This window comes from Sapajus apella, unplaced genomic scaffold, assembly GCF_009761245.1.
Source record: "Sapajus apella isolate SASKATOON/1434 unplaced genomic scaffold, GSC_monkey_1.0 scaffold37, whole genome shotgun sequence".
In the NCBI taxonomy this organism is placed as follows: domain Eukaryota; kingdom Metazoa; phylum Chordata; class Mammalia; order Primates; family Cebidae; genus Sapajus; species Sapajus apella.
This window is the reverse complement of record NW_022436977.1, coordinates 6,177,524-6,198,373: the sequence shown is the minus strand read 5'-3', so window position 1 is coordinate 6,198,373 and position 20,850 is coordinate 6,177,524. Positions and strand designations below refer to the sequence as shown.

The 20,850-nt window shown below is 44.6% G+C and overlaps 1 protein-coding gene across 1 annotated transcript in view; it reads right to left on the bottom strand.

Moving 5' to 3' along the window:
• MYO1E (myosin IE) overlaps positions 1-20,850 on the bottom strand; it is a 232,332-nt gene that overhangs the window by 132,214 nt on the left and 79,268 nt on the right. Inside the window, exon 2 of the mRNA XM_032297293.1 lies at positions 69-212. Coding sequence (XP_032153184.1) covers positions 69-212 — 144 coding nt within the window. The remainder of the gene's footprint in view (positions 1-68; positions 213-20,850) is intronic.

Below are 20,850 nucleotides of genomic sequence, written 5' to 3'. Positions count from 1 at the left end.
AAGCCACGATTTAACTGTGGACATCATAGTACCACTTAGAAATGTCCAAAGAAGCCCATAAAGGATACAAAAATGTAGTCGTCCATGTATCTCTTCTTTAGATTCTCCACGATGGAGTTCTCCGTGATCTTGGAGAGCAGCACCATGTCGTCCACACCACTGTGCTTGACATTGTGGCTTTGCCAGTGGTACCGGTAGGCACCTTTGCTTCCCTGAGAACATAAAACACACAATTAGTAGGATAGTTTATTTTCCCCTGTAGTAACAAAGAGAAAATGCTGCTAATTTCCCAAATACAATGTCGTAGATTGAGCCGTGCAGAGAAAGCTTCTGCAACTAGTAAGATGAGGATTCAGGTTCCAGCTCTGCTACCTACAGACTAAGTAAAGTGGGGGAAAGTCTCCGAAGCTCACTGTGTCACTGAAGTGTCTCTTTTCTCACTTGCAAAATGGGAGACAGACCCACTTCATAAAGTTGTTGTAAGGATTAAATAAAATAACATGTGTGAAGTGTTCAACAGTGTCAGGAATAGAGAACACAGGGTCAGTGGTCTCTGATGTCGGCTTCCATCATACTGTTTCGTTGAATTTGCCTGTGAAAATAAGCAATGGCATAGAAACTTCCTAGTCTCATTTCGCAAAAATCATAGGACATAACCCTGAAGTGAAAAGAATATGTATCACACAATGACTGTGTCACACGGTCGTAATTTCTCAAGTTATCTAAATTACTTTCCCTTCATAAACTTATTGCTGTCATACGTGCCATACTGGCCTTCTATATTCAAAAGATGGGCTACATTTTTATGAGTGATTACTGATCTACCAACGAGGATGTAGACAGGACTCACAAAACGACATCACAGAACACACCCTGGAGAGGAAGACCTCACCCCCATGTGGGCCCCTTGGGTAGATGAAGCTGCGGCCCTTAACTATGTATGGGATCCAGCTTAACATCAGCGGCGGCTTCCAAACGCTCTGTGGCCTGTAGGGCTTCATTTGGCATTTTTATAGTGGGGTCCCCCACGTGTTGAGCTCTGTGCCAAGTTCTTGTGGCACACTTGGGGAGCTTAAAGTCCCATGAAGACATCTAGATAATGACGGAACAAAGTGATTCATGAGCGCTTGGGGAGTTCAGCACTTGGGAGCTCAAAGTCCTTTGAAGGACACCTAAATAATGATGGAACAAAGTGATTCATGAGTCAGTAACGGTCAACATAAACACACATAAAATGGGTGTTCCAGGAGTGAAGGGTGGGCCACTTTGTCCTGGGAGAGGCAGAAGAAATGACCTCCCAGAAAAGGAGCCATGTGAAGTAACTCTAAGATATTTAGAATTTGCCAAAGGAGACCAGAGGAGGGAGGACATACATTATCATCTACATTTATCAAGCAAAAAAGCTAGTAAGTACAGAGTAATGGCAAATATTACATGACAATATTGGAAGATCCTCCCTTGCCTTGAAACACTTGCATTCTACTGGGAGTGTCACCACTGGGTAAGTGCAGTGGACACTGAACTGAGTGAGACTCGCCCCTGCCCCCGCCCTGCTCACTGCTTGGGGGAGTTTGAATGAAGGAGAGAAAAATTCTGAATAAGAGTATCTACAAAGGCCAACTGCTCAGACATCAAAACTAGGATGAAAAAAGGATGAACTAGGCTTTTTGAGAGGAGAAGATAGAAGATGTAAGTCATTTCAAATTTTATTTTAAAAATTCATTACATTGCTTACTTTTTTTCCTATGGGAAACACAGATTCTCTGCTAAGCACAAGTTCTAAGAGGCCCTGTGAAAAGCCATCTTTTAAAATCAGCCAAGATGGGGCTATCATAGGAAAAGTGTACCATGTGATGGGCTCCCACTCTGGAAAGGGGTTCTGGAAGGCTTCCCGCCCATGCTGTCTTGCAGAGGAAACCTCTCTATATCTGGCATTCTCAGAACCACATGCAGCATCAATTCTACAAAATTACCTCAGACCTCACCACTCCTTCTTCCTCTTGTGGCAAAGCAGAACGAGAAAAAAGCGTTGGCCACAGCATGACTCACTAGATTTCCATTGAATGCCCATGGTCTGCTTCCAGCCACACAATTCCCAGTGATTCCTCCTCTCCTCAACTCCCCACCGTTTTCAGCTTTCTGGGCACCCACAGATACTCTGCACAGAAAACTAAGTTCTAGAGTAACCAACCTGCAGGTTGGTTGGTTGGTTGGTTTTTAACTCTCATAGATACCTAAAAATGTACCCACAGTTGAACAAAACACAAAGGCTATTAAAAAGCACTTCTTCAACTTCTGTAAGGGACAAGAAACAGAAACGCTCTGTGTCATGGTGTGTGTATTTCTACTGATCCACAGAAACTGCCTTCCCAGCATAACCCCAAGTCTGTCTCAATATCAAACCCAAAGGTCTTTTCTCTGCCTCACTGCACAGAAACACATTCCTGACTGCCCCACCTCAGAGGCCGTTTCCTCCTCTTTCTCATGGTAGTTATTCCCTAGAAGAACTACACTCAGGGTGGAGAGTTCACTGATCCTCATGGTTCCAAATATCACTCGACACTGAAGACTCCTAGCCCCAGTCTCCAGAATTCAAAGAGGACTCATTTTCCAGTCTGCTATCTACAACAAGGCAACAGTGGTGATAATATGCAAAGCAATGAGTTATTTGATTTGTGGAGGGTGTTCTACCTACTACTGCCACCAATCCTAGGAGAGAGGGGTTAATATTCCCATGCCACATACGAGGAAACAGATCTCCCAACTAGCAAGTAGCAAAGGCAAGATGCGAACCAAAGATTCCATGACTATGGATGCATCCAAACATGTTTTCTTCACAGTCTCATGAATGAATGACTTACTGGATATTTCTACCTAAGTTTAACATGACCACAGAATGACAGACTGTCTCCAAAACAAAATGTCTCATTAAAAAGACCTACAGCCGGGCGCGGTGGCTCATGCCTGTAATCCTAACACTTTGGGAGGCCGAGGTGGGTGAATCACCTGAGGTCAGGAGTTCAAGACCAGCCTGGCCATCATGGTGAAACCCCACCTTTAAAAAAAAAAAAAAAAAAAAAAAGACATACAATTTTTATTCATGACCACCTCCTTTTAGCATTAAAGACTAAAACACTAATGTTATTTTTGATGCATTTTTTTATATCCAACTAGTCATACATCAGTTTCTCTCCCTTTCCCTCTCTCTCCCTCCCTCTGCCAGACAATTATAGTTATATATGTGAACTCATTTAACTTTCACACCCACCTCCCCTCATACTACATAATTACTATCACTATTTTGCTGCTGAGAAAACTGTAAACTATCCAGCGTTTTCTAATGATAACTTCTGTCTTTAGTGACCACTCCTCACTATGCGTTTCTTCTCCCCACTCCCCCAAATACCCACCCAGATGAGGTAAAGGGTGGGAGGAAATAGCATGAAGGTGGGAGCAACTCAGAGCCTTTGGGAGAAGCTGACCTGTCCAGATTGTCAAGGACAAGGTCAGAATCCTGGCGAAGTGGATCAATGAAAGCTGGGCTAGGGCTGAGCTGGAAAGCTCTAACAGAGCGATAACGTTATCAGGAAAGCTGGAAACACAACATGGATGTGCAGGCTCTCAAGCCCAGCCTGGGAAGCTGAAAATTCCCCACACTAAAACAAACACCATTTCCTGTGGCCGAGTAGGGGACAACAGAGTTGAATACCAGTGTGACCTGTCCAGGGCACACAGCGTCTGCCCACAGCTGCTGAATCCCAGGAGTAAGCGGGTGGCGTGGTGGGTGGTGCAGTGTGGCATTGTTACCATGCTCCACCTTACAAACTTGTTCTGCGGCTGGGCACCATGGCTCACATCTGTAATCCCAGCACTTTAGGAGGCCAAGTCGGGTGGAACACGAGGTCAAGAGATCAAGACCATCCTGGCCAACATGATGAAACCCTGTCTCTAGTAAAAAACACAAAAATTAGCTGGGTGTGGTGGTGCATGCCTGTAGTCCCAGCTACTCCAGAGGCTGAGGCAGGAGAATTGCTTGAACCCAGGAGGTGGAGGTTGCAGTGAGCTGAGATTGTGCCACTGCACTCCAGCCTGGCACCTGGCGACAGAATGAGACTCTGCCAAAAAAAAAAAAAAAAAAAAAAAAAGAAAGCTGTTCTAAGACGGAAACGACTGCCCAGAATTGTGAGAACACGCATTAGGGCTCTGGAGCAACTGACCCTTTGTACTTGTTCTGCCCCTCATTTCTTCCTCTATCCCTGCTGAGAGGCAGTGGCAGGTGTGACTGCCATGTGTGCCGGGAGAAGGACAGCGGAGATGGTTCCTCATCGGTGCGACGACAGTCATTCTCTGCAGAGGGCAGAGGCACTGTTTGTCAGGCTGCTACCTCTCAAGACACTCAAGTGAGCTTCATTTTTGAGTAACTCCCTTTTGCTTACCCCACTAAAGATGGTACCATTTTAAACAGGTGGATACTCAGCAAGGTATTTCATTTATCAGCAGCTCCTGGTGAGCGCAGCATACTGTACAAAGGGAGGAGGGCAGTGGCAGGCGTGCCAGCTAAGACACGAACATAGTAATAACAATAATGGAAAGTTATTCTTAGCCTTGATGCTTCCTCCAAATTATGAAGGGGAAATTTCCATTAGACAGAGTGCAGACACTCTTAGATCCACGTTCGGATGCTAAGGATGATGTAGTTTATTAAAAAGCAGTTGATTCAGGTACAAGTTCTGGAACGTAGGGTATGCCCCTATCCACCTAATAGCCTGGTTTGTTGCTAACGTTTACTAGGTGGTACCCAAACACCGGAGTCCCTCACACAGAGGAAGAACTTGGCTTTGAGGCTGGGCATCTCAGCTGGCTGATTCCGTGACGGATTTTTTTAAAGGTGGAACCTCACTAACTGGTGTGTGTTTACTAGGGTGGGGACCAGGAAGAGCAAAGGTGAGTCAGCACACACAGGCAGGATTATTCTCTCCTGAAAGTCCACCTTCACTGCCCAGGAGACAGCCGCAGGGTAGCCCTGGCTTGACACAGCAGCAGTTCTGCAAACACTTCACTAGTGTCCCAGGGAGCACTGTTCTTTGATTCATCTGGGAGAAAGGAGGATTTAGCCACATACTGGGTAACCACCATCTTCAAGTGCCTTCAAATGCCCAGCAAAGGGAGGCAATGAAGTGTGTTGTGTAAATACAATAAGGGCCCTGTACAGGGCAGTGGGGAGGAGGTGACCATCAAGACTCTTATATATCTCTAGAAAGAGTATACCGTACAGTATTTTTAGGTAGCAAGTTGGAAATCGGTACTGAAATTTTAGACAACACACCAATATATAAACTCAGTTAACTAAATAAAAATCAAAGTCTCAGCCTTTTTGAGCTGCCAACCATATTTTTTAGGAATATACCTCAAGACAGGCCTGCAAAAGTATGCCAAGATACATGTGCAAGGTTGTTCACTGTAGCAAAGTTTGTAATAAGCAAACAGAAGCATCATTAAAGGACTGATTAGAATACAGCACAGTCTGCAAGGAGTACTTTGCAGCCATTAAAGGAACTTGCACGTACTGACATGGAAAGAGCTTCAAGATACTGTTTCATTGAAAGAGTAGTCAATATGCAGAATAAATATGGAATTATTGCATTTGTGTAATTTTTTTTAAAAAGGCTTGGGTGCTATAATTGTTTTGTTGGTACCTCTGGGGAGAAAACCCGGAGTTTTAAAAGAAGGGTAACTTTTACTTTCCATTTTAGACCTTTCTGTACAGTTTACTTTTTTTTTTTTTTTTTTTTTTTTTTTGAGATAGAGTCTTGCTCTGATGCCAGCTTGGAGTGCAGTGGCATGATCTTGGCTCACTGCAATTTCTGCCTCTCGGTTCAAGAGATTCTCCTGTCTTGGCCTCCCGAGTAGCTGAGATTACAGGCACGTGCCACCACACCCAGCTAATTTTTATATTTTTAGTGGAGACGGGGTTTCACCATGTTGGTTAGGATGGTCTGGATCTCCTGACCTTGTGATCCTCCCGCCTTGGCCTCCCAAAGTGCCGGGATTATAGGCCCTGCACTTTGGTGAGCCACCACACCCTGCCACAGTTTACATTTTTTTCTTACACATGCGTTAGTAAAATTTTAAAAAAAACAGAAACATTCATACAATTGAGCATTTTCTGGGGTTCTGTTGGGCACTGATCAGGCTTTCAAAGTCAAAAGCCAGGACTGTCTTAAGACTGGATTCTGTGCTATGTTCAGGTTTGAAAGGTGTTTGGAAGATGCTGTCTGGACAGTAAGACAGTATTATGTTTGGGCCATTTCCCTGGCCCATGAGCACAATAGGAGAGCGTCCGATTTCAGAAAACCTGGGACTAGAATGCCCCCAGTGTTATAAGTGGATCATCCTGAGAAGCAGATAAACCATATCCTTCTAGTGAACAATGGACAATGGGTAACACTGGCCTGCAGTCGAACTGAGCTTGTTTTTTAACAGAATTTTTCTGTCTCCATGAGTAATAACAGGAAAGAAACTACCTTTTGCACTTTGATCTTTTAATTTGAAGACATTCTGGAATTCTACCTTTTATATTTCTGCCATTTTACTGGACGGAAACACTTATTTCCGTTGCAAATGATGAAAGATCAACCAAAACTATTTGTCTGTCTACTACATACAAGGCACTGGGCTTGCAAACTGGTGTACCAACCAGCATCAGGCTTGCACTTTATTTCCACTTCATGGAATTTAAACACCGATTATTTTGGTGATGGGAAGATGTGTCTCTGAAGCAAGTATGTGTGTGCTGGACTTCAATGCACAGAGTACATACAATACAAGGAAAAAGTGTGGAACAGTGCGTGGGGGACAGGGCAGTCAGTAGCCAACAAACCACTCTCACCCACTTAGACCACTAGGTAATTGGAACTAACATTTACTGAAACCAGAAATATGTGCCAATGCTTTTTACATAATAATCTCATTTAATTCTCACAACACTTGCAAGACACAAGTATTGTAATTGCTGCACTATTTTACAAATGGAAAAACGGAAGCCTGGGATCATATTGCACCATGTTGCCTTTGCTTGAAGTGGGTGGGAAAGTGCACTGTGGGGTTGGCATGTGAGGCTGGGGGCATGGAATACTGAAGGAATATGGAGTATGTGCTTATTCACAAAGTTTCATCGATTTAAATGTAAGTGACCCTGCCGCAAATTCAGTATTTGCATAGCATTTTCACACACGTGGTCTCCTTTACTCCCTGAGACTTGACACAGGGATTTCTGACTTCCTTTTCTTTGCTCTTTCTGGTACATCACAGCTCAGTTCCAATACCACTCTCAAGCCCAAGAGTAGACACTGGCTCCAGGTCTACTATGGGTCCAGTGATCTCTTAGTCGGGTATGTCTGTAATCGACCTAGTTTCTAGAAGAGTTACCCCCCACTGGAGAAGTGTTCTACCACTAAAGCAAACATATAATAGATCATTCTACCTGGGACACTTTTGATGCAGAATACAGTGCTGTTAATAAAGCTGGGGCAAGAGGCATAAACTGCAAGTGTCTCAGGCTGCAAGGTTCCATCTATGACCAACTTGATCTCAGAAATGCCAAGGAAAACTCTCGATAGGATAGAAAGCCAAGGATAAAAGCCAAGGATAGCCCTCCCAGCCAAGACCCTGTGCACACCAATCACCCTGTGCACACCTCTCGGGGCCTGCCCTTTCCTCAGCAGAAGGGGGTTCCTAACACTACACTGCCCCCTTGGCCATTGGGATGATCAAATAAGACCATCAAACCACCTCCCAATCCTTTCAGGGATAGAGTTGGTTTTACACGATGACATGATCCAAAGCACGGAAGGTGCACACCAAGCTAGTAACATTGGTTAAGTGAGTTAGAAGAGGGAGGAAAAATAAGGTTTGTAAAAAATAAAAACAACAGGCCGGGCGCAGTGGTTCACGCCTGTACTCTCAGCACTTGAGGCCGAGCCTGGCTGATCACCTGAGGTCGAGTGTTTGAAACCAGCCTGGCCAACACGGTGAAACCCTGTCTTTACTAAAAGTACAAAAATTCTCGGGTGTGCTGGCAGGTGCCTGTAATCCCACCTACTCAGGAGACTGTGGCAAGAAAATTGCTAGAACCTGAGAAGCAGGGGTTTCAGTGAGCTGAGATCATGCCACCGCACTCCAGCCTGGCCTGGGCAACAGAGTGAGACTCTGTCTAAATAAAGGGGGTGGGGGTGTGGAGAAAATAGGTAACAAGGGATGGTAAGGAGCCCCAATTTTGTTTTAATTCAATGTATGACTATATTTATATGCACTATCTCTGTACAAAAATGCAGTTGTTAAAATGTGGTTGTTTAGGGCCAGGCATGGTAGCTCACGCCAATAATTCCAGAACTTTGGGAGGCTGACGCGGGCGGATCACGAGGTCAGGAGATCAAGACCATCCTGGCCAACATGGTGAAACCCATCTCTACCAAAAAAATACAAAAAAAATTAGCTGGGCGAAGTGCTGTATGCCTGTAGTCTCAGCTATTCAGGAGGCTGAGGCAGAACTGCTTAAACCCAGGAGGCGGAGATTGCAGTGAGCCGAGATTGAGCCACTGCACTACGGCCTGAGTGACAGTACGAGACTCTGTCTCAAAAAAAAACAAAACAAAACAAAACAAAACAAAAAAGTGATTATCTCTAAGTGTACTGTTTGTATGGTTTTATTTTTCTACTGAGTATGTATGTGTAAAATACAGACACAGAGCAGTTTTCATTGTGAAAAAAATTAGATCAAATAGGAAAATGGACGTGAAAGTATGTTGCAAAGCAGAATGAAATACATAAATGTCTGACTGCTGTTTTCCATATTTTTTATGATTTCATGTCAACGCAGTATTCCATTCTTGCTGTTTATTCCAGCTTGCAGATATAGCAAACTCTTTAACAACAGCTTTCTTTTACTTTCTCTGTCTGCAATGTCAATCTCAAAAGGATCATTTTCTCTATCAATGCACACTTCAAAGATAAGGTGTTGTAAATGAACAGTTAATGTATTCCATTAACTATAAGATGCATTTTTTTTCACATCTTAACATTCTGAAATTAGGATGCCTTAAAATCAGCTGGGTGCGCTGGCTCACGCCTGTAATCCCAGCACTTTGGGAGCCTGAGGTTGGCAGATGAGTTGAGGTTGGCAGTTTAAGACCAGCCTGGCCAACATGGTGAAACCCTGTCTCTACCAAAAATACAAAATTAGCCGGGTGTGATGGTACACACCTATAATCCCAGCTATTCAGGAGGCTGAGACAGGGAAACTGCTTGAACCTGGGAGGCAGAGGTTGCAGTGAGCTGAGATTGCGTCATTGCTCTCCAGCCTGGACAACAAGAGTGGAACTCTGTCTCACAAAAAAAAGGATTTTGAAAAAAAAAAAAAAGAATGTCTTTCATCAATGATATGTCATAGCTTAACTGGCAGTGCAGCTTTGTGTGTGTGGTTTTTTTTCAAAGCAGTAAAGAAAATAATGATGCTCCTTTTACAACCAGTAGCATCTTAGGTGTGATGAATTATGGCACGTGACATTTATTAAGGGCCAGGTACTCTTCTAAGCACTGCAAATATCACATTTAATATTGCAGATGAAAAAATACTGTAAAAATTTTGATGATTCTGGAAGCACTGCACCAAATACTAATCTCATGTCAGGAACTGGGTAGTGGCTTTACCGGTGAGGGTGATGATCACCCAGTCTTAGAGACTGTGTTCTGGAAATTTTTGTAGTTGTCACCCCTTCCCCCATCCCCACCTCCAACCCACTACAGGGTAAGGACAATGGTCCTGGATGACAAGCTGCTGAAGAGAAGCCGCCCATCACCGGACCACAGATCGCAAAGCAAGGTCTTTATGTAATTTCCTTTTTGCTTTGTAAAGACATGTTCAAGTTTGTATCTCTTTCAACCTACAGTTTTTTTCCATATTAACACCAAGTGAAGTAGGAAGGTGTCCCACCCTCCCTGTGATATGTCCGCCCTGAGGTTACTATGATATCTGGCTTTCCCATGACTTTTTTAAATTTTTGAGACAGAATCTCACTGTGTCATACGGGCTGGAGTGCAATGGCGTTATCTTGGCTCGCTGCAACCTCTGGCTCCTGGTTTCAGGCAATTCTCCCGCCTCAGCCTCCTGAGTAGCTGGGACTACAGCTAATTTTTGTGCGCCACCATGCCCAGCTAATTTTTGCATTTTTAGTAGAGACATGGTTTCACCATGTTGGCCAGGCTTCTCTTTAACTCCTGACCTCATGTGATCTGCCTGCCATAGCCTCTCAAAGTGCTGGGATTACAGGCATGGCCACCACACCTGGCTTTTTTTCCCCCATGGCTTTTCTGACATACACCATACCAGTCTTTCCTAAATCTCAGTCATTTTCAACCATTTTAACAAGTTTCCTCTATCCATGTTTCACCAGCACTATGCTTCAAATTTTTCTATAAACTGTTCTTAATAATTTTGATTAAACCTACACAATAATCGTCATAAAATCACCGGTTTGGTGTGCTAGTTTTGTTTCTTCAATGTGTAAAAATAGCTACGAAGACCAATCTTGTGAGCCGGAATCGGTGGCTCATGCCTGTAATCTCAGCACTTTGGGAAGCAAAGGTGGGAGGATTGCTTGAGCCCAGGAGTTCAAGGCTGCAGTAAGCTATGATTGTACCACCACACTCCAACCCTGGTGACAAAGCAAGACAAGAAAGCAAGCAAGCAGGCAAGCAAGCAAGCAAGAAAGAAAGCAAGGAAGAAAGCAAGCAAGCAAACAAGCAAGAAAAGAAAGAAACAAAAAAAAGAAAAAGAAAGAAAGAAAAGGAAGGAAGGAAGGAGACACCTATTATGAAACACACCAATGTGGCGTTGTACATATCGATGCTAAGGTCTATCTTGGTGCCGTGTTCCACACCTGGAAACACACAGCCATTCCCTAGTGAGCCTGTGCTTCCCAATTTCAAGTCTAGCCATAGGGTATTTAAATAACTTCTGTTCTACTTCCCAAACACATTTCACTCTGCTGTGGAAAATCTCATGTGGTAAGACCAGATTTCCCTTCAAGTTTGCAGGTCAGAGCCTAGGTGTTGTTTTCACAAGTAGAACCCACCCTGTGTTTGTGTTCTGAATTCCCTGCACTTTCCATCAGGGTTCCCAAGCCCCCTGCTCTATCTACACCTCTCACCTCAGAAAACCCTCCCAGCTACCTGTGGGACATGTCAGTAGTCCCCATGGTCAGGGCTTATCTTGAGGCTGAGGAGGAAATTCTCTAGGGCACCTGCTCTTTATTCTTTCTCTCTCGGGAAGTGCTTCCTGCAAGCATTACCAGAACTGTTCTGTCATGTTTCCCTCGCAAACTCTAGGAACCCTGGAATGGTAACTCCTCGATCTGGTCCTCACCAAAAGCCCCTGTGAAAGCTGGGTGTGGTGGCTCATGCCTGTAATCCCAGCATTTTGGGAGGCCAAAGAGGGAGGACTGCTTGAGCCCAGGAGTCAGAGACTAGCCTGGGCAACATAGTGAGACCCCATCTCTACACAAAATCAAAACATTAGCTGCGTGTACTGCACATGCCCACGGTCCAGGCTACTCTCAAGAGCCTGAGGCAGGAGGATTGCTTAAGCCTAGGAGGTAGAGGCTGCAGTGAGCTGTGATTGTGTCACTGCACTGCATCCTGGGGGACTAGGTTTAAAAAAAAAAAAAACCCTTTGAAGCACTCGCTCGTTATCTGAAACAGAATTTAACACCCCCAGACAATCTGGGTACACAGTGTCCTAGGCTCTCCCTAATTCCTCCCAGGCAGCCCAGGCTCTCTGAGATGCTCAAGGCGTCCATCCTCCAGCCCACACAAAGGGGTCTGGTTGCCCTCACAAAGGCTACCTTTGCAAGCTTGGTTTGCAACCCCTCAAGGTAACTGTGCATGCACTTGAAGTGCAAATCTTAGCGAGGCTTCCCTGATCTGTCCTTGTCCATCTCTAAGCCCTGCTTGCTCCCAGCTTTGAAGTTCCTGCCACAGTGTATGCGTGAGGTGGCATCTTCAGTACCTACATTCCCACTGTCCCCCAGCTTAGGGTATTCTTCTATCAATCCCTCCCTACCTCACACCCCCAACTCGACGCCTACTAAACTCTCCCCAGCACAGGTCAGGCATCATCTTCTTTAAAAGCCTCCTCCCTGGCTGCACTGAGTAAACAGCATTGCCTGAGAGCCTGGCTCCCTGATTAAATTGACCCCTGGGACCAAGGCTTAATCACCATTCTGCACCAAGACCTAGTAAAGTGCCCTGATGCATGGCATGGGCAACCCCCAAGTATTTGCTGAATGAATGAAACACATTATTATTATTCTCACAGAACAATTAATTCTTATTACATACCAGGCACTGTTCTGAACATTTTACATACAACTTATCTAATCCTTACTGCTTCACGAAGCAGGAACCTGAATGAAGCACAGAGAGGTTAAGTAACTTGCTCAGCTCCCACAGCTGGGCCTCAAACCCAGGCAGTCTACTCCAAGTCTCTGCCCTGAAACATTGTATCTACTGCCTCTCACAATAAAGTAACACCAGTTTAAAGAGCAATAATTCTAAGGTTCATAGTAGCTGCTTTACTGCATGTTTACTATGTGTCATATATCAACTTCTTTCATCTGCCTAATAATGCCACCAAGTACTTGTATTATCCTTTCTACAGAGAAGAAAAAGGAGTACTATGTAGTAAACAGAATACCTGGTACAAAGCCCTGCAGCTAGGACCCCACAGAGCAGTCGCTCTGCACAGCCTTGCATAAGACAGAGTTCGATACCCGGGAGTCAGCCTTGGGATGATGTCTGCCCCCTGCCATGACCCCAGCAGGGCAGTGCCTGGGACATGGGAGTGCCTGATCAGTACTAGCTGGGTGAACAAATTCCAGGCTACGTTGGCTCATCTCAGGACATCTTTGCTGTAGGTGCATGGCGGCACTGTGGCCGCAGCTATCATGGGGCAAACTGGCAGTCCTGGGCCCAGAGTCAGCTCCAAGGAAGAAATAAGCTTCCAAAGCATTCCTATTTACCCCCAACCCAGGAGGTCAAAGGGAAAAGATACTGCCCCTAAAAACAGTTCTTCTCTTAACTATGTAGTCCAGTTAAGAGTAATAGACATTTGGGGCTGGATGACTACTTTTTTTTTTTTTTTTTGAGATGGAGTCTCGCTCTGTCGTCAGGCTGGAGTGCAGTGGTGCGATCTCAGCTCACTGCAACCTCCACCTTCTGAGTTCAAGGAATTCTCCTACCTCAGGCTCTCAAGTAGCTGGGACTACAGGTATGTACCACCATGCCCACCTAATTTTTGTATTTTTAGTAGAGACAGGGTTTCACCATGTTGGCCAGGACAGTCTCGATATCTTGACCTTGTATTCTACCCTCCTTGGCCTCCCAAAGTGCTGGGATTACAGGCATAAACCACCGCGCCTGGCCTTTTTTTTTTTTTTTTTTGAGACAGGGTCTCACTCTGTCACCTAGCCTGGAGTGCAGTGGCACAAGCATGGCTCAATACAGCCTCAACCTCCAGGCCTCAAGTAATCCTCCCTCCTCAGTTTCCTCAGTAGTTAGGACTACAGGTGTGCATCACTATACCTGCTGTGTTTCCCTACCAAGAAAAAAAAAAAAATGGTTTTTCATTTTGGTAGAGACAGGGTCCCACTATGTTGCCCACATTGGTCTCAACTATTGGGCTTGAGCAGTCCTCCTGCCTCAGCCTCCCAAAGTGCTGGGATTACAGGTGTGAGCCACCGCACCCAGCCTGGGTGATTAACTTAAAAAGTGAGTAACAGGCTAATCTTCACCACATCATTAGTGAGATAAGGACATTTCAAGCTACAGAATAATATGAATCAAATGGTTGAGATTCCTTAATATAAGAAATGCTTATTTCACTTCTGCTCTTCTATATTTTAATCAAACAGCGAAAGAGTCACACTGATGTTAGTCCCTGTCTTTTCAGCTGTGGCTCTGCTAACATGCCATATTCATGAAGCATTTAACAGTCCCTTAAGACAGCTCCCCCATTATCACTCTTGTTTTTAAGTGCAAAGCTCTTAGACATTCAAGAATGCGACTTTTCTTCCTAATCTAGTGGTTGATTAAAATCACCAGGCTTGGGTACAAGCTCTACCTCTCACATGCCTCTGCGCCTTGGGCAAAGTCTGTTTCACAGAATTTTATTCTTTACAGTTAAAGCAATCTCATGGCAGCTCATGTCCTTAATCCCAGTGGAGGCTGAGGCAGAAAGGTCACTTAAGGCCAGGAGTTTGAGACCAGGCTGGGCAACATAGCAAGACATCATCTTTTTTTTTCTTTTCTTTTTTTTTTTAAAAGACAGTCTCACTCTGTTGCCCAGGCTGGAGTGTGATGACACAGTCTTGGCTCACTGCAACCTCCGCCCACCAGTTAAAGTGATTCTTCTGCCTTAGCCTCCTGAGTAGCTGGGATTATAGGAGGCACCCATTACCATGCCCAGCTCATTTTTTGTTTGTTTGTTTTTTTAGTAGAGAACTCCTGAAAAAGGGGAGGGGAAGGGAGGGGAGGGAAGAAGATTTTATTAGCTGAAATAAAATTTGTAAAAAGTGAAAAAAAACTTTTTTAAGAAAAAGAAAAAATTCCGTCAGTCTTTTAAACGCATACCAAATTAGTATTTGCATGTTCATTGATAAGATTTTTATTAATAATACAGGTCAGTGCAAAAGTAATTGTGGTTTTTGCCATTAGTGGCACCAACCTAATAGATTCATAAGTCAACAATCCTACCCGACTATTTGTCCTAATTTTTGGTTTGAAAACGACAGTGTCTGAAGTAGTACCTGCTCAGTACATTTTCAAATTGAATTACGAAGCCAAGGTAACGAGGCAGGAACACTATCTAGAAATACCAGCGGCCATGGCTCATGTTCATGCTATTGGTTGAAATATGAATAAAGCCAGGGAAGTAACGGAACCATTTCTTGTGACATAACATGAACTATTGCTCAGTACCATTAAATGTTATTCTGAGAAAAAGAAAAAAATGCAAAGAGTTATCAGCAGGCTGCAGCAGAGTTGACATCAACCTGACAAAAAGTCAGGATTTCCCATCCTTCGAAGAATCTCTCCTATACTGACTGCAAAATAGGCATTATTTAGAAGCCATGCAAAATGGTAGAGGCATGCCGACGCGTTAACCAGCTACTCACATGTTACAGTTTTCTCAGATTATCTTATTTTTCTGAAAAATATTTGGGCATATCTGAATAAGAACTCAATTTTTAAAAGTGTTTTAAGACTGATGAAATTATTTTCTCATCTGTCTTTTAAAAGCCAACACTGAAACTCCCCAAGGGTCTAAGGACTTGGATTTTAAGTAGTGGTGACACAGGTAAGGTGTTGGTATATCATCTCTCACTTAGGGGTACTGTGTCAGGATGTGCTAAGTGGGGGAAGGGTCTGGATATGGTTGGGGTGTCTTGATGTGGGTATAGCCCTTGTTGGGGGTTTGCTATAGGATACCAAGTCCAGGAAGAAGCCAAGCTCAGGGGCAAGGAGCGTTCCCTGAACACAACCGCCACTGGCCAATGCTGAACCAGACACAGAAGTGAGAAATGCCTGTTTCTGGCATGGTCACTTCTGGACCCTTGGATACCCTGATATGGCCTGATTTGTGGCACACTGGCACCATGTCCCTCTTGGGGCAAAATGTAGCCATAAGGGCATTGGTCTAGAGGCCTTTAGGGTAAAAATGAGACGCGTTAACAAACAGAAATCTCAGACCACAGCTGGCTAATGTGTGGCAAAGAGGAGAGTCCTGTTGGCACACATCTCAGGGAGAAGCCATAAGAGCAGCCACTAAACCACATGGTAGATCAGTGTCACCAAGGGTCCTGCAGGCTCAGGGCAGCTCAATGTATGAACATAAACACCAGGTGTGACCTCTCACTCCCTCCCATCACCTTACAGAGGACGAAGGGCTGTCCTGCCATTTCTTCTGACCCACGCCTTGGACTTTAGGAGTGGGACAAAAGCAGGGTTGGGCTTGAGACATTTAGAAGGGGAGGAGGAAATTAAGAACCAGCTTGATAATTCAACTAAAAGCCCTAGGAGGGCTGAGCACGGTGGCTCACATCTGTAATCCCAGCACTTTGGGAGGCCAAAGTGGGTGATTACCTGAGGTCAGGAGTTCGAGATCAGCCTGACCAACATGGAGAAACCCCATCTCTACTAAAAATACAAAATTAGCTGGGCATGGTGGCACATGCCTGTAATCCCAGCTACTTGGGAGGGAGGCTGAGGCAGGAGAATCCCTTGAACCCAGGAGGCAGAGGTTGTGGTGAGCCAAGATCGTGCCATCGCACTCCAGCCTGGGCAACAAGAGCAAAACTCCATCTCAAAAAAAGAAAACCCTAGGGTAGACACGAAGGGAGGTGCTATCTTCTAATGGCCCTACTATGGGCTTGTCTTTCAGAAGCCACACCTAAACTGCAAGCCCAGTTTGCAGAAGGCAAGCACTGCAGCATGCAGTCTTATCTTCTATTTATGTGTCCTTCCCTACGGACTTTCCAAGGGCTACCGGCAGTTGCTGTCATCTCTCCGGCCCCAAGCTCAATCAGCAAGCTCTGGAATGAATTTGCAATGAAAACCAATTTGGAAGATCAGCACAGCTTCACTGATCTTACCAGGACCTTCACTGTTGTGTGCTTCTAGGGTGGCCAAAACAAGTAGACTCTGCCTTCCTTTGACCAGCTTAGATCTCTATTAAAGCTTCAACAGCAAGCCAATACAGCAGGTCCTCGAACGATGTCATTTTGTGAGAATGTTAATGAGGAAGAAAAATGGATTCCTGGTCCAGCCAGGGAGGAGTCTGCATGTTTTCCCTGTGTCTGAGAGGGTTTCCTTCCACACCCCAAAGACATGACATGCATTGAGTGAATTGGGGTACTGATATGGCCCCAGTCCGAGTAAGTGCATGGGAATGTGTGAGCATCCTAAGATAGGATGGCGTCCCGTCCAGGCCTGGCTCCTGCCGTGCTCTCTGAGCTGCAGGAATAGACTCTGAATCTGAACTACAAGGAGTGGATCAGAAAATGAATGACTGAACAATTATAAATTATTGCCAAATAAAAACTTGTCTCTGGTCTGATGGTAGCGGGTTATCAGAACTTATTAACATTAGTGTCACTAAAGTTGGTATACAATCCCCCATTGCCAAATTTGACTGGCTTAAAAAAACCTTGTCAAGTAGATGACAGTCATACAAATACATGGCAATCGATGCGGAGTGAAGGTGCTCAGCGAGCCTGCCACGTTTCTGCTGGGTTTTGAACTACATGGTGAGTGGAGGCACTCCTTACAGCTGTCACTTTGCAAACAGTTGTTCCTTGACTTAAACCACACTACTGCTACCACTGTCACTCATCGAATCACCAAACATGAGACAAATAATTCTATTACTTTTTAAGATCAATCTTTCTTTTCTTTTCTGAGACAGGGTTTCACTCTGTCACCCAGGCTGGAGTTCAGCTGGTGCAATCACAGCTCACCAAAGCCTGGACCTCCTGGGCTCAAGTGATCCTTCTGCCTTAGCCTCCTGAGTAGCTGGGACTACAGGTATGTGCCACCATGTTGGGCTAATTTTTCATTTTGTGTAGGGATGGGGCCTCACTATGTTGCTCAGGCTGGTGTCAAACACCTGGGCTCAAGCGATCCTCTTGCCTCAGCCTCCCAAAGTGTTGGGATTACAGTAGGTGTGAGCTGCCAAACCCAGCCCCATGCAGCGCTTTTGAGGGCATTGCATGAGGTAATGCATAGAGGGTCCATATTACCCTAGCTCACAGTACCAGCTAAGTAGTTTTGCACTAGTTGTTAATAAGTGAACTGGGATACTGCCAGCCAATAACACGGCTCTGATTGGATGTATGATGTTTCAAGAAAGAGACTGAGTACCGTCATCTCATCTGGCTAACAGTGTGCTAGATTTGGGGCAGGACAGTAAATAGAAAATAGAAGTCAACATCACCACCTCAAACAGTGTTGTGCTCACAAGAAGATAACAGCAGAGACAGGATTCAACTAAAACATATAGAACTGTTAACATTTCATAATGCCCAAGTGATGTGTCACTGGACACAATAAATGTGAGACACTTGAATATGGGATTCTCTGAGAAGAGGAATCCACCAAAGAAAAGTGGCAGACAGGCAGTAGCTGCAGAGAAGACACGTAGGGAGTCCAGCAGGCTAACCAAAATGGAAGCCAGTGGCAACTGAACCTTTGAGCAGCAGACTGATGCCTTGTAGGCAAAAAATTAAGGTACTTAAACAAATAACAAAGGGGGAGGAGTAAGAAAGGAACAAAATATTTCTATATTTACATTCGGAACCCTAAAATACTATAGCTGGAAGGGGCCTGGCCTATCGATTAAGCAGTCCAAAACTCTTCCTTTACAGATGAGGGACCTGAGGGCCAGAGAGGTGAAAGGACGTGTCCATGCAGCCATCCGGAACTGCAACCAGGACTACACCTCGGGGCTCATGACTCCCAGCCCAGCACAGTGCAGCTCTCTCCTTCCTGAGCAAACCTGCACCAAAAGTTTTTTGTTTCTCGGAAGAAAAATAAGGCACTATTTTGGATGCTTACCATAAAATAATCAGCTGAGTGCAGGCATTTAAATAATTTGAATCTCTCAAATAATACACAATAGTCTTTGTGAGCCTTGACCCTCTGGAAATCAAACTGCACGAGAAGACTGGGGTCTATCCGAATATGAAATATGGGAGCAGCTTAATTTCATCTTAGTTTTTAATATAAAGATAAATGCAAATCAGGCTTTAGCGTTTTCTTTCCAGTGAGTTACCTTGCACACAAACGTGCACAGACCTCACTTTGGAGATTTCTTTTCTAGAACCCCTGTATCTTGTCTTCCACCCAAGATACGGGCCTCTGTTTATGGGGACAAAGTAAGAGTTAAGGCATTGGCTTGAAATCTAGAAACAAGGCAGATGGAAAGGAGAAAGGCAATGTCCAGAAGCTGAGAGGCAATACCAGAAGAAATTACAAAGCTGTCATCTAGCTAGAGACCTCTGGCTGTAGCATTTCAAGGTGTTCCTTCCAGCAGTAACTCTCTCCTGCCACAATCACTAAAATTGAAAGTAAAACACAAGCTATCCATGTCTGATGTGATCATGGGCATGGCTGGGTCACACCAGCTTAAAACTCACAACTCCCTAGAAAATCCAACAAAATTTCTGGATTTCCTTCTCCAAGAATACTCACTTCTCCTTGTGAAATATAATATGGCACCAAAAGGGCAACCCACATCAAGCCGTGTGCTGCATAATGTTTGTGGAACAGGGAACGGGCATCACTTTCCTTGACCACCTACTATGTGCCCAGTGCTATGTTAGGTGCTTTGCATACTTTGGTTTCAAAAGAATTCCAGAGGCTGGGTGTGGCAGCTCACGCATGTAATCCAAGCACTTTGGAGGCCAAGGCGGGCAGATCACCTGAGGTCAGGAGTTCAAGACCAGCCTGACCAACAAGGTGAAAAAAAAAAAAAAAGAATTCCAGAAACAGGGAGGTACTGTGATCCCCATTTAACAGATGAAAAAATTGGTGAGAGAGTGTGTGTGTCATGGAATCTAGATTTGTACTAGTTTGGTGGCTTTAGAAACTTGACAGCTTCCATTAAGGCTATGGTTGAAGACAGAAGAAATGGATTCCCCACTCGGTGAAAATACCTCAAGGGAGACGTCCTCTGAGTGCCACGTTTCATATGCAGCCCTTGAAGCTGACTTTAGGTCCCACGATGGTAAAGTGGATGAAGTGTTACATTCACTATGGAACACAGCCCCCTTTCTAAACAGAGGGACATTTTTGGTACTTTGAATGACTGACTCTTAGAAAGAGAATGGGCACAGGTGATGCCTCAGTGAAGCTGAGATCAGAGCTTTGGAGCCACCCTGAGACATCTCTGGGCCTCTGCCTTCTCTCCTTGAAAGCATGCCTCATAGCCAGCTTCAAAGTCAAACTTCCCACACCTGGTATTCAGTAAGAGCAGGCTTCTTCAAAAATTCTGCAGGGGGAATAGATAGTGACTAACTTTTGCGACAAAGGTACCTCTTAGCACAATCAGGCAGCTCAAATATGTTAAAAAAAACAGCCTCACAGAAATCCTCACTCAGAAAAAGTAGGCAAGATAGACATCAATTGCCCAAACAGTTCCAGCTAGGGATCCGCTGGAGAAATGTTTTACATAGTTTTCAAAGTCAAACAGCATGCCACTCTCAACCCTGCAAAGTCAGAGCTGGTAGTAAATGCTGGGCTCTCTTGCTGTACAGACAGGAATCAGAGTCAAAGGCGCGGGGGTAAACACACAAATTATCTCAAAGCAGTAATAGTAAAAATCATTTTATGCAAGGAACAGAGACCAACTGATACCTGCTCTCCGCATTAGGTAGAAAAGAGTGTGCTCACACAGTTACGTATGAAACAGTGTACTCTATCTGGGGCAGGACAGTGAATAGAAAATAGAAGTCAACATCACCACCTCAAACAGAGCATTGTGCTCACAAACTGCCAGCAAGACCACAGGTATACTTACAAAAACATTTGCATGGTTTCTGGTTGCAAAAATGCTGAAAGGATGTATACTATACGCTGCTCCCAAGTGCACAAAAATCTCTTTCTACCTGAGCCCAGAGACCCAAAATATGAAGAAAAGCAGCACCAGCAGTCCTGATATTCTTTGCTGGTCTGTGACCCCTTTCTTTCCTTAGAATTGGGCCAAAAACACGGTATTACCTACTAATCAAATAACTAACA